The sequence below is a fragment of the Megalobrama amblycephala genome, linkage group LG13, assembly GCF_018812025.1.
Source record: "Megalobrama amblycephala isolate DHTTF-2021 linkage group LG13, ASM1881202v1, whole genome shotgun sequence".
Classification (NCBI taxonomy): domain Eukaryota; kingdom Metazoa; phylum Chordata; class Actinopteri; order Cypriniformes; family Xenocyprididae; genus Megalobrama; species Megalobrama amblycephala.
Window position 1 is genome coordinate 18,352,076 of NC_063056.1, and position 13,902 is coordinate 18,365,977.

Here is a 13,902-nt window from a genome sequence, read left to right on the forward strand (position 1 = left end):
CGTTTCTAAAATGTAAAAGTCCTTTATTGTCTCTCTTACAAGGCACACAATGGAACACAGCCAGTTTTTGCATATTTAGTGCACATACATGTAGCAACTTTCAGTCTATGTAGACACAGAAACAGACCTAAATAGAGATGTTTGGTGGCGAGTAGTATAAAAGTACAAAACACGACAGAAGTCTTGCTTCTGATTAGCGAAAATAAATTATTTGAACATAATAACAATTATAATTAATAATAATAATATCAATAAATAGTAAATACTGTAACAAAATTTAAAAAAAGTGGGAGGGAAGGGAAAAATAATGTTAATATTGCAACACATTGATAGAGCACTGGACTTATATTATAGAAAACAATATTATACGTATACACGCATTGTATATACCAGTTTACATTCGGGAACATGTATGTACAGCTTTACAGTACCAAAGTATCACAATACATAGTATTTTAAGGCTTAGGTTGTCTTTTTGCTTGAAATAAAGTTTATCAAAACATGTTCCTGAATCACAGAACCAATAATTAAAAAAATAAAATAAAAACAAAACAAAAAAACAATATAAACCCCAATATGCTGTGCAAAAAATAAAGACAACAACAGAAAAGAAAGACAAGCAAAGTTCAGGTCAGTGCTAGTCCTCTCAATCAGCACTGATATACATTATACTCCCAAAATTTTGCTACATCTAGTGGCAGAGAATTGTAACCTAGGTAACAGTAAGAGGAAATTAAATTGTATAAAAATACAATCAGTTTAATAAAAGACAAAAATGAAGCTGTCACGTGTTTGTGTGTGTATGCGTATGTGTGTGTGTGTGTGGTATAGAAGCTGAAAAGTAAAGGAAAATAAAAAAAAAGAGTACATTTTACTTCTTGACTTGCAAATTAAAGAATGTTGACAATGTTGACGTGTATCAAGAAATCAAATAAATATCAAATAAATAACTAGTCAATAAATAAATAAATACATAAATAACAAATAGTTCTGAAAAATGAATTGTATAAAAAAGAAAATGCGAAGGAAGGTTTAAGGTTACATGGAGCGTCAGAAGCAGGATGTCGACTGGAGTGCACTGTTATTTTCAGATCGGACTCCTTCACTGATCAGGCTTCAGACTGCGACAGGGATGGACTGGGACTAAAATAATGGGTCTGGGACGTACACGGCCCATCACAACCCACCACAATCGCCTACTACAATATCACACAGAGCAATGGGGGATGTTTAAATCTTTCTCACATGATTCATATCACTTTTGTCCAATACGGTGTCAGATGATTTAATGTGGCCTCATTTTTGAGAGGTCATAATTCTTTGGCACTACATTTCAGCTGATAGAAAACATTGTCTTCCTGGTTCCATATGCAATATTAACAATTATGCATGACTGAAAATGCTGAATTGTGTTAGGCACAGATTCACTTTCATGCTTATTTTTGGTTTGGAAGCAAACAGCAATGGTGGTTGGAATCATGGAGGTAAATTTCATCTAATAGTTGGGGGGACAATAAACAAAATTTCTCGCAAATAATACATCCAAAATTGTGCTTGTAAGGATATGTGTAATAGTTGTTTAAATACGAGTCAGGTTTATAGGTTCGCCATGCGGTCATATTATAATTATTAAATTATCTTGCATCCTCCACATAGTATTTTAGGTTTTGTCTGGGACAGAGAACGTCTCTTACTTAGATATTCAACTGCAGCAAGCCCACAGGATCTACAATATTAGCATAATATCAGGTCACACATAGGCTTATTGCCATGTTAGTTGTAGTGGGTGACTTACTATCCAACAAGCTACAGTATTAAACAAGCTACCAAACCAGGTAACGTTGTAATCGCTAATATAGCGGACTCGTGGAAAAATAGATCGGTTATCATCATTTTTTTGTCATGACTAATTGTCTCAGCATCATCTGTATTAAAGAGAATATAATCACTTCATCCAATGTTTAAAGTGAATAAAATGGCCTTGACAGGCTACTTACTGGAGTTCCACAACTACTGAAGAACTTTGTTTTCCTCCACCTGACTTAGACCAAAGCACTGTGAGGTAAGGGAAGGGGGACTCGAAATGTCTCTAAACTTAAAACGCTTTTTTTTTTTTTTCATTTGTATTGTTTTACAACTTGCGCAATTATTTTAAGTATATATAATTATATTATTTACAATACACAGCGTGGTTTTTAATAATATTTTTTTGGGGGGGGGGGACAACCCTCAGATGGGGTATAGGTCCTGACCACCCCGACCCCCCTGCGATTTCTGCTTACAGTTGGAATGAGACTGAACAAGAGTAGGTTGTGAATGGGTAGGAGAGAATAAGTCGAAATTTTCAACCTTCCTCCTTTCACTCAGATGGGCCGGTCTGACAACATCGAAAGTATTTTCGATAGTCGACCCAGCCCACTGAGAAACGTTCTGTTGCTCCCTATGGCCAGTCCATCCCTGGACTGTAATAATGATCGAGTCCTGGCCATTTTTGCTATATTGTAAAGGAGACAGTTCACCGCCGATGTTTTTTTTTTTTTTTTCTTGATAATTTTGAGGTTCCTCATGCTGGTAATCTAGATTTAAGGGTAAGGAACACTCGTGAGGCCCAATCACAGAAGAGCCTGAACTGCTGCAGGAGTTCCTGAGAGGACTGAACCACCTCCCAGTGAAAAGCAGGAGTAGGTGGGAGTGAGGGAGAGGGAACGGGGATCCGGGGTGCCTCCGCTCTGGTCATCTGAAATGTAAAATAAAATATAATATAATATAATATAATATAATATAATATAATATAATATAATATAATATAATATAATATAATATAATAAATCAAAAGTTTGGGCCTATAAGATTTTTTAATGTTTCTGAGTCTCTTACGCTTACCAAGGCTGCATTTATTTGATAAAAAATACAGTAAAACAGTAATATTGTGAAATATTATTATAAATTAAAATGACAGTTTTCTGTTATATTATATTTTAAAATATAATTTATTGCTGTGATTGCAAAGCTGAATTTTCAGCAGCCATTACTCCAGCATCACATGATCCTTCAGAAATCATTCTAATATGTTGATTTGGTGCTCAAGAAACATTTCTCATTATTATGAATGTTGAAAACAGTTGTGCTGCTTAATATTTTTGTGGAAATCAAGGAAAACAATTTTCCTTTTTGAATTCTACGATAAATAGAATGGTCTACCTTTTGTAACATTATAAATGTTTTTACTGTCACTTTTGATTAGTTTAATGCATCCTGAATAAAATATACATATACATTTTTTTAAAAACTTACTGACCCCAAACCTTTGAATTAATATTATATTTTATATTTATATTGCATATGTCTACAATTTATAGGTTTTATAAAAAATAAATAGGCCAATCATGTAACAGTTGTATCATTTGAGATTGAGATTTGAGAGATGCGTGTCTGAGCATGTACCTGACGCTGTAAGGAGTTTATGAGGATCTTAATGTGTGAGATCATGTCCGTCAACTTTGGTACTGAGCTTTGGTGCTGCTTGCGTGTTATTTTGTTCAGCCACTCAAAATGGTGCTCGAAGGACTTTAAGTCTGCATGGAGCTGAGAAAGAGTAGGCTTGAACTGCAAGAGAGAAAATGAGAAAAAGCCAAAAAGAACATTAGTAAGAGAATTCAGAACAAAACAACAAGATAATGTCATGGCAAACCATAATAAAAAATACTAAAGAACTACATTGTACCAGTAGACAGACAGATTTACAGATAAAGAGCCATTCTTAGGGTGCCGCAACTGGTGCGACCCATGCTTTAAGTGGTCCTGGGCCCTGCAATTACGAATTGACCAGGTGGGACCCCCTTGCTTGGCATGACTCTGTACTGATAAAGGGCCTGTTTGTTCTCATACACACCTCCAAAGAGGTGAGATCACTGACTCTGCTGCTGATCGCTGGAAGAGACTTGAACCTGTGGTGATCAATCTCCGCACCAAACACCGGGTCCTTCTGAAAAGAAAGGAAAAAAGACAGAACGGGCATCAATAGAAAGTTAAAAACTACATATTGCACACATATTCTGAATGGAAAGATCATGGCACTTTCCTCTGGTCACACCTAAGTTCTAGATCCCCAACTTTGAACTCAACAATCAAAACACAAGAGTAACAGTTGTGCCAGAAATGAAACAACTGGCATCCACTAGCAGAACCACCACAGAATTACAGGGAACAGCAGTCACCCAGAGTTCCCCGAGCTTTAACTTCTGAACCTAGACAATAAAAGTTCGTGACCTGAAGCCACAGGATGTTTTCTAGAGGAAGAATAACAACATAAGCAATGACTAAGGAGTTTAAAGTGGAATAGACAACACTGGGCTGCAGGGAAACTCCAGGGTCAGGACTAAAAAAAGGTGCCATGACGTATGGGCCGGTCTTTGCCTGGCTGCACTGCCCTCACCTGGCACTAGAGGGAGACAGAAACAAACTCAGGTGTTTGTAAGGTATCATAAGGGGCAAAGAGTGACCCTAACTTGCTCTCGCCGGTGTTTAGACAGTGCGTTACAATATCCACGGCTCCTAATGTGGCCGCCACGTGAATAAAGCAGAGACTGTTTACAAGTCATCCGAAGGGTTGTTTGTGAGGGCTAATGAGCGCTGATAAAATGACAGGTGTAATGCGTCCTTTGCGTTTTTGAAACCCCAACAGAGGAGGAAAACAACATCGCCGACCAATCAGAAGTCAACGTGACGAAAACAATAGCGTGCTCAAGCCAGCTTTCCGTCGCCACTCTCGCACTGTTTGGAATGATGTGTTTTTTCCTTGATTTGTTGTTGTTTGTGTGCTCCCTCAGCTCTATTTTCTCTACGTAGGCTCGTAGTATCAGCCCAACGATGACACATCCATCCTTTACCTCAGAGTCCATCTTAGTGGGACTATCATCACACACATGAGCACTTGTTGTGCGTCTCTCATCCAGAGCGCTCTCTGATCTCTTTATCTCCTCGGTCGCCTGTCCCCTTCTCCCCCCACCCTCTCCGTTTGGATCATGACCTCACTCGACTGATTCTTGTGCCCTCCCTCCTCCTGTCTTCCTGAATGCAAATACGGGAATGTGATAAATCGGAGTGATTTTTATCAGGACACTTTGCTGTGGAGACCGAAAGCTAAACAAGCAGCCCCACACCTACACAGACCACAACTATTTACAACATGCACACTCTCACCGGCACGCACACACGGTCATACAAACATCGCATGTATACACACTCTCACCACCTCACACAAGTAACAGTAACACATTCTGTACATACACGCACACAGAGTTTTATAGCTTTCTTGTGGGGACTTTCCGTCGACTCCCATTCTATTTTTCTTTCCTAGGCTTGACCCCTGTAAAGTGGAACTCCATGCAAGAAGAAAAGAAACCAAAATAAATGCTTCATGTCATTGAAAAACTAACAAAATGTTTTTCAAAGTGTGTCGGGCCCTTTTGTCACCAGTGGGGTCTTTGATAGAGTTCTCTGCTGTAACATCTGGTGCACATACACAAGGCGGCAGACGCAAAACACCCTTATATACAACACGCACACACACACACTCGCAACCAACCATTATTGTGTCTAATTGAAGCAAAGAGCTGGAGGAGGTGGCATGTGATTAAGTGATGGATTCAGATTTAGACAGGTGATTCTCTGTGCTGAAAGGAAAATCTTTTCTTGTTCGAGATGAGTAATGGTTTGAGTTAGCTTTACACATAATCTCAATGTAAACCCGAATCAAAGACCATGCTGGGTCAACAGAACAGCAAAAACACATCTTAAGGGGGTAGAAATGTAATTCTGTCATCATTTATACTCTCTCGTGTCATTCCAAAACGGTATGACTTCCTTTCTTCAGTGCAAAACACACACAAAACAAGATATTTTGAAGAATGACATTTTGAAAAAGCTTTCATTGTTATGTCCTTCATTTCAGTTAGTAATTTTAGTACTTCAACTTAAACTTATTTAAGTTTTTCATCTAAATTTTATATTTTATTTCAATTAACAAAAATGTTTTTAATAGTTTTTTGTTAACGATAACAATGCGCTTAGAATAAAAGTCATCGGACAACACTGGACCCATGTACTTCCATTGTACTGTATGGGCAAAAAAAAAAATCTAAATATCTTATTTGTGTGTTCCACAGAAGAAAGTAAGTCATACAGGCAACATGAGGGTGAGTAAATGACTGAATTTTCATTTTTGGGTGAACTATCCCTTATAATAGCAATCCCAAGGATCAGTAATCGTATCCTAACAAATGACCAAGCCTCACACTACGCCATTAAGCTGTACATCTGTTAACATTTTCATTTACAGTGGAACTACATAGAAGGCAGCACTGTACTTTTCACCTTTCTGTGCCACGTGCTTCTCTCATGCTGGTAAACAGGACCTCCAAGTAACCATGGGAACAAGGATCTGTTTATGTTTCCAAGGTAGGAAAGGGAGGCCTCGGAGAGGTGAGGGGGGCAATGTGGGTTCAAGACCCTCAAAGTACAGATCTCCATCACATAGCAACCACAAAAACCCAATTAAAGCCCACAGCATTTCGCTCTCGGATGGTCTGAGCGCTGGCTACGAGCACAAGGCTCGTTCTGAGCCTTGCAGATCATGTTTACCCCCCATCCCGTAGGTTCAGGCTCATTAGGTTGAAAGTTTACGAAAGTTACATTGCAAGCTTTGATGGAGTCTGGGATGTCGGCCCTGCTGCTGGGCCTGAATCCAGGGATCTGTTTTTTTTTTTTAGTCAGATAGAGGCTACAGTAATGAGCCTTATCTGCTCCCACATGGACTCAAAGCTACCGCAATCTACTATCTCAGCTCTAATATAAGCCAGCTGAATGAAAAGCCGATCGACGGGTGTGTGCGTATGTTTGTGTGTGTGAGCGAAAGCATGAGAGATAAGCCAATTCCTGTCCACAAATCTTTGCAAGGAGCATTATTATAGCCCAGCTGTTCAGAGGCTGGAGATCAAGATCTGATCATCATCAGCATCTCTGAGTACAGTGTGAGCTTCCTCTCCTGGTGTCACAGCAGATCAACTCACCAGTAGATCCTGAGTCAGCTTCAGAAGGTGTCTGGTCTGATTGGTCAGCTTGTCAAAGTCGGGTTGGATCCGCCGGGGGTGGGCAGGGAAGGCAGATGCTAACAGATGCAGTTGAGCCAACAGCAGCGAGAGGAGCAGCGATGAGGAGGAGTCACCCAGCACTGCGGAGGAGAGCAAATCATTGATGCACGGCTACAAACAATACATGCACACTCCAATACGTCCCAGAAGCCCGTGCCACTCTTACAACGGGACCGTGTTTCCACACGTTCAAAAAGCATGTCAATATTCTCAGCCAGAGGACACTTCTTTCATCTTTTTGGGAGAAGGTTGCATCACACTTAGAAGAAGAAGAGGTCCGCTGAAGCTGCAGTACGCCCTGAGCTAGTAACACTTGATCTATTATTACTGTCGACATGATAAATGCTTCTCTAATGAACTAACCGCGAGCGCCCCAAGCCATTATCCTGTCAAACTAACTTTACCCATTATCACTAACACCCCGAACAGGTTTCCATCCAAAAGTCCCGCATTTATAAATCACATTTAAAGGCTTGACAGTTCAATAAGTCCTTAGGGATGCTGACAAGTTACATACTAGGCGACAGAGAGCGTTTTAATAACAAAAAGCGATTAGATGAGTTAAAGCAACAAGTGTCAATCGCAACAGCAAATTAGGTGATTAATAAAAAAAAAAGAAAAAAGGAAAAACAGAGCGAATATATAAACAATTTGACACTTACATTTCATATTTGTCCAGGTCCTTGGTTTATAAGGCAGATATGTTGCAAATAAATACTCAGAAAAATAAATAAATAAATAAACAAAAGTATAAAATGAATAAATAAATGAAGCTCCAGATGTTGTCACGTGCTCCAAAGTTCGTCTCTCTCTCTCAGTATCCGCGCGAACGGCTCGCGACAGTAGTTTACAGAGGAAGAGCGTGAGGTGAGGAAGAAAATGAATGAATGACAGAAGTGCAGAAATAACGAGAACAAGAAAACCGTACCAAAACCTGACTGTGTCCAGTCCCAATAGTTGTTTAGTTTTAACAAACGCGAGTGAGGATGGAAAGATACACGGCGAGGGTCAGAGAGGTGTATGGAGGGAGAGACAGAGAGAGAGAAGGATGCGAGGGTAAGTCTAATTTTTAGCGAAGTGAAATGTTTAGGCTTGTTTAAAACTTCCTTTATAAAGACGGGGGTATGACACATCCTGAGTCACCACTTCATTCATAAAAACACTCGCACACACACACATACAGACACACACACTCGCCTTCTCAGAGCGCGCTTCCCGCCCCTCGGCACTGTCTCCTTTTTCGAATTTTTGAAAGAAGAAGAAGAAGAAAAAAAAGAAGTTTCTGTTGTTTTTATTTTTTTTTTCCTCTTGCAATATCATTTTCTCTAGGTCTGTCTATCTCTGCTATCTCTCTTCCTCTGCTCCATCCCGCTACGCGATCTATGGCAATCAAATCCATCTCTTTATCTTTTCATCTGCAGATCTCTTCCCCTCTGTCCCTCTATCACTGCAAAAGTTTAAAAAGCCCATTGTTTCATTTTATATCTGTCAATCTGAGTTTCATAACTCTCCCGTTCTGACTTTCTCTCAGCCCCGTTATATTAGGAATAAATATATACATTATTTGCATAATGTAATGTAAAGGGGGAAGCTGCATTGCCCATATTTACCATACACACCTATTCAAACTTCACTCCTGAGACAGCAGTCTGTTATTTCCACCCTTTTCGTTCTCTGACGCTCCCCCTTATTTCTCTCCAGGGTAAAGGAAAGAGTGAGAGAAGGAATAAAAGAGAAAGGTGTTGCATAGTAAGGCCTGTAAGTGTTGCATAGTAACAGTTAGGGAACTTGCAGAGCATTAGCACTAACCCTTCAAGATGAAAAAGAGAGGCAGGCAGAGTTAGAGAGAGAGGGAGAGAGAGGGGGAAGGTTAATTTAGCATATACAGAAACCAGTGCACGGAGCTGGAAACACGGAGTCACATGCAATAAAGCATAGCACAGTGTTGCAGCAGAAGCAGAGAGGAGTTTCCAGACAGAGAGAGAAAGTATGGCTGAGGGGTTAATGCACCTTAAACACACATGCGGCATTAATAGCTGACCTTTCCAGTTTCACGAAAAGTAAAGAAAATCTCACTCAGGAGTGTAGGAACGACACTAAAAGTGTGAGAGGAGGGGACACGTTAAGGTATGGGAAAGATTATCTAACAAAAAGTGGGGGAATACTAGAGCCATGGCACAGTAAAGGCACTGGGGTTTAAATCTGGCCTGCATCCAGAACTCATTCAATCCTCCATTTTCTTAGATGGGTCATGGGTCAAATAAATGACACAATAAAGAAAAGGAAAATCTTTACTTAACACATTCCAAGCTACATTTGAATTATTGGTTTCATATAAAAATACCATTTTTCATGAAGTTTACATTTAATAACAGCATGTTTAATGAAACATCACCCCCAGTTTTGATGGTTGCAGCATCCTCACTCACACTTATGCATGCATAAAGCACCGTTCACACACAGCCATTCATTTTCCCACTCTCTCATACACACACACACACACACACACAGGGTGTGTGGAGGTAATGTGGTTGCAGGGTCACATTCTGGTTTTGTTGGGTCAGCCGTAAAGAAGAAAGGGAGGAGAAAGGAAGAGATGGAAGGAAGGGAAATGGATGAGTGTGCAGGAGCGATGGAGGGATGGAGGGAGATATTGACACACTCGCTCTTTTAATTTCCCACATCAAAGGGCTGTTTGAAGACACAGCTGGGAAAAGAATAAAAGAAAGAGTGAAGTTAGTCACTCACCGACTCTCTCTGCCTGCATGCCCTGATGGGGGTCTCTTGGGTGGTTGTTGGTGAGTCTGTTTAAGTCCCTAATCCAAAGGGCGTGTGTGTCTGATTATGTGTGGGGGTGTGTTAGCGGGTTATACCAATCAGTGGTGATTGCTCTGCTGTATGCGTGTGTATGTGAGTGTGTGGTCCTGACGTTCAGTCCGTCACATCACCGAACGCACCAGAGGGAAGACCGGTAGTCTGAGCTCGGTAGTCACAAACCTCACAGACATTACACCAACTCCCACACACTCTTCGATCACGGGGGAAGTGAGACACAGGTGGGGAGCAATAAGTGTCCAGACATCCTGGTACCTCATTACTGTAATATCCCCCATTATGAGACACGCACACACACACATTCATTATGTCCACGTTCACACGCTGCCAGATCTCCCCTCCTGAAATACACATACACGGCCGCACACAATAATACACACACTGTTTCATTGGCCAACATGCTCAGAAATGGTTTTTGTTGTCTTTTTTAATAGTTTCCTTTGATGTATCAGCACCCTAGGCAAGAGGGCAGAAGCTTAATTGGAACAATTAAGGCGCTAATGAATTTCAACAGGTGGTTAAAATGCTGAGTTTAAGAACTACTGTTGAAAAGCTGTTTTTTTTTCCCTCATGAATGGGCAGCAGGCTTATTGAGACTGATGGTTAAACTTACAAGAATGAAACTTAAAACGTCTAGAAAGAGTAGATTCTTTTCAGTTTCAGTTCACAGATAATGCTTAACTAGTGCGTGAACGGTGCAATTTTTTTTAAAGGAACAGTTCACACAAAACTTATTATTGTGTATGACTTTCTTTTGTTTGTAAAACACAGGAAAAAGTTGTTTAGCAGAATGTCCTTGTTGCACTTTACCATACAATGAATGTGAAATATGTGAAAAGTGACTTAAAAGTGTAAAAAGAGGAACTACGTTCAAGGCTACATTCAAGACTGTCAGTCCAAATCTGTGTGTGAACAGCAAAAAAAAAAATCACATGAAATCCGTTTCAGTCTGACTGCTCTGATCGAATTTCACATGCTGAGACTTTCTCACGCCACGTAAAACATAAACGTCAGACGTTGTTATAGGAAACATGCTGAAAGTCACTGTAGAGACAAGGTTGTGTTGTTGCAAAGTGTCGGACGAGAAGAAAATGACAATATAAATGAGACATGTTTTGAGACAGTAATTCAGCGCGGCGGCTTTGTAACAAATGTAACATTTTAACAAATGTAATTTACAAATGTAACACAAAACATACATTACTGATAACAAAAGTAAGAAGAAACTGAATTATTTATATAAAATATATTCATATGTGATGTGTCATGCAGGGACTTCTAGGAATGTTCTTTACCGTTTATCACCATAAAATAAAAATTAATCAAATTATACAGTACTTCATAGTTTTTACTTGAAAAAAAACATACATTTGACAGTATTTTACAGTAAAACTAATGTGAATAATGCAAATAACCAGTATTTCCTGTATCATTTTACTGTAAAAATTACAGACATTTTTTACAGTTGTAGTAAAGTGTAGTTTTTTGTTTTTTATATATATATATATATATATATATATATATATATATATATATATATATGACACTAGTAAAGCTGAAGTCATGGATTCGGTTCCCAGGGAATGAATGCCATGAACTGATAAAATGTGTATATATATATATATATATATATATATATATATATATATACACATTTGGATAAAAGCACCTGCCAAATTCATAAATGTAAGTAAAATATTTTTAAAGAATTTAGCTCATATCAATGTTTAATGTTCAAGTCTGCGCTTACTTGGTAAAATTTGATAATCTTTTGCACTGCATTCATAATCATAATCACACTTTCATTTCCTAAGCCAAAACCTCAAAGCAGTTCACCATAATTCATTTGGTTATAGTCTAGTTTGTTTTTTACTGCCAAGCTGCATGTGCAATTCCAACCATCATTTGTGGAAGCATTTAGTTTTCTTGACTGGAAAATGCTGCATGTTTTAGTTTAACAATGTGTGTTGGGGATGAGTAATTATAAGTTTATTAGTCAGTGTTACGGAACAAGTTTCTACTAGTCTAAATAGGTAATAACATGATTTAATAAAAGTGAGGATGTTTAAATTACTCAGCAGTAAAATAAATCAAACTTTGTTTAATATTCTGTTCTCCAGTGTTTCAGGCCATATCATTATGATTATGTTACGTGCAAGACTGCATATCACCACCTCAGTCATGAACACACACACGTTGGGTTTTCATGATTTATGGGGACATTACTCAGACATAATGATTTTTATACTGTACAGACTGTATATTCTATCCCCTAACCCTAAAGCTATCACAGAAAACTTTGTGGATTAATACATGAAAAAAATAAATAAAATAAATTTAGTATGATTTATACGCTGTTTTCCTCAAGGGGACCAAAAAAAATGTCCCCACAAGGACAAGGATTTCGGATACTGCCATCTTTGTGGGGACATTTTGTTCCCATAATGTATGGTATAACTGAACCACACACACACAAACTCGCTCACATACCAATATCAACTGTTGGCAGAGCATCGTATGACACTAAATACCTGCAAAAGCATGATCCGACATAATTGAAAAATTTCTCTAAACCCCCAAGGGAATTTAAGAGGTGTTGAGAAAGGAAATGAGGAAAAAAAGAGTGAGAGTGACTGCAGATGAATGTGTGTTGCACTTGTGTGGGAGGATGTATAAATACAGTGAAAAAGACAGATAATTCTTATGACAGGATGTTGTTCATGTCCTTTGACCCTCGCTAACTGCTCCCACTCTTTGTATGGCAGAGAAGAAAGAGGTGTGTCCTGACCAACCACAATCTGGCAAGCCCCCTTCACCTTTCCCAACCCGCGTACCCCTCTACAGACGTCAGAGAGCAACTGAGTGTGTTAATGGCTCTATGGGAAAAGCAAAAGGGGGGAGAGAGAGAAAGAATGACACACCGCAGGAAGATAATCATTGGGCAATAAAATGACGTCTCAGAATCTTTCTCACAATGCAGCAAACACTAGCATGTACGAACACACGTGCACAGGAAACCACAACACTGCTGGATTACACCTCTGCCAAATGATATTCAGTCACATGGAGGAAAGAACAGTAAATCTGTTGTATACAAGCCAATAAGTACACTAGGGCTATATAAAATTATAGATTTTCTGATTAATCTTAATTTGATTTTTAAAATCCCAAGATCGATCTTTTGCTTTATGCCTGTGTTTCCTGTGTACTTTTCAGCATTGCTGCACCCCTGCTGCTGAATCTACAAGCCCACTGCAAAAGAAGTCATTTTAACAGAGTCTGAATTAAATATGATAAAATAACAAAGGGTGTGTATGAGTAAATAATGGCAAGACACTTCTCTCTATTTAGTTGCACTTGTAGGCTCATGAGCAGTGTAGTTTAATTCACATTCAAATTACTTTTATGAACTGTTTTTTGTTAGCGAATCAAAACATAGCTCGGCCAGCATAGTCCAGACCAGATCATAAAGAAATTACTCCTTTGAGTTGGTCATTTGAATAATTTAACACTTCATTTCTTTGGTTCAGTTGATTATTACATCTGTCAAATAAACAGAAATTGAATTGCACAGTTCAACTGTTGCTATTTAAAGGATTAGTTCACCCAAAAATGAAAATTATCCCATGATTTACACAACCCCAAGCAATCCTAGGTGTGTATGACTATCTTCTTTCAGACGAAACATTCGTAGACATGTTTAAAAATATCATGGCTCTTCCAAACTTTATAATTGTATTGAATGGGGGCATGATTTTGAAGCCCATAAAATGCAACCATCTATCATAAATATAATCCATATGAATCCAGGGGGTTAATAAAGGCCTTCTGAAACGAAGCATGTTTTTTTTGTATGAAAAATATCTGTATTTAAAACTTTATTAACTATAATAACTAGCTTCCGACAGGCGGCCAT

The 13,902-nt window shown here is 38.8% G+C and overlaps 1 protein-coding gene and 1 long non-coding RNA gene across 4 annotated transcripts; one reads left to right on the forward strand and one right to left on the reverse strand.

The window, feature by feature from the left end:
- Nucleotides 1–6: 6 nt before the first annotated feature.
- il11a (interleukin 11a) lies at nt 7–7,946 on the reverse strand. Of its 3 annotated transcripts, none has more exons than XM_048153860.1 (5): nt 7,814–7,946; nt 7,071–7,231; nt 3,893–3,985; nt 3,445–3,606; nt 7–2,737 (listed from the first exon to the last, which is right to left on the reverse strand). In XM_048153860.1, the coding sequence occupies exons 1-5, from the start codon at nt 7,818–7,820 to the stop codon at nt 2,564–2,566; spliced, it is 597 nt and encodes a 198-aa protein (XP_048009817.1). In that variant the 5' UTR covers nt 7,821–7,946; the 3' UTR covers nt 7–2,563. The 3 variants fall into 3 exon arrangements, with proteins under 3 accessions (XP_048009817.1, XP_048009816.1, XP_048009815.1); XM_048153859.1 differs by lacking the exon at nt 7,814–7,946 and adding an exon at nt 7,318–7,454 and having other exon boundaries at nt 3,893–3,982; XM_048153858.1 differs by lacking the exon at nt 7,814–7,946 and adding an exon at nt 7,318–7,454.
- A 122-nt stretch (nt 7,947–8,068) lies between these two features.
- Nucleotides 8,069–13,292, forward strand: LOC125243973. The gene is made up of 2 exons (XR_007179195.1): nt 8,069–8,207; nt 12,752–13,292. It is a non-coding gene; the product is annotated as an uncharacterized LOC125243973 (long non-coding RNA).
- Nucleotides 13,293–13,902: the final 610 nt, after the last annotated feature.

Coding starts and splice junctions, on each gene's coding strand:
- il11a (XM_048153858.1), bottom strand. CDS start 7,351: ATGCTTTTTGAACGTGTGGAAACACGGTCCCGTT. Junction 7,232..7,317: donor TGTGGAAACACGGTCCCGTT/GTAAGAGTGGCA, acceptor TCTCCTCCGCAG/TGCTGGGTGACTCCTCCTCA. Junction 3,607..3,892: donor GTGATCTCACCTCTTTGGAG/GTGTGTATGAGA, acceptor TCTCTCTTGCAG/TTCAAGCCTACTCTTTCTCA.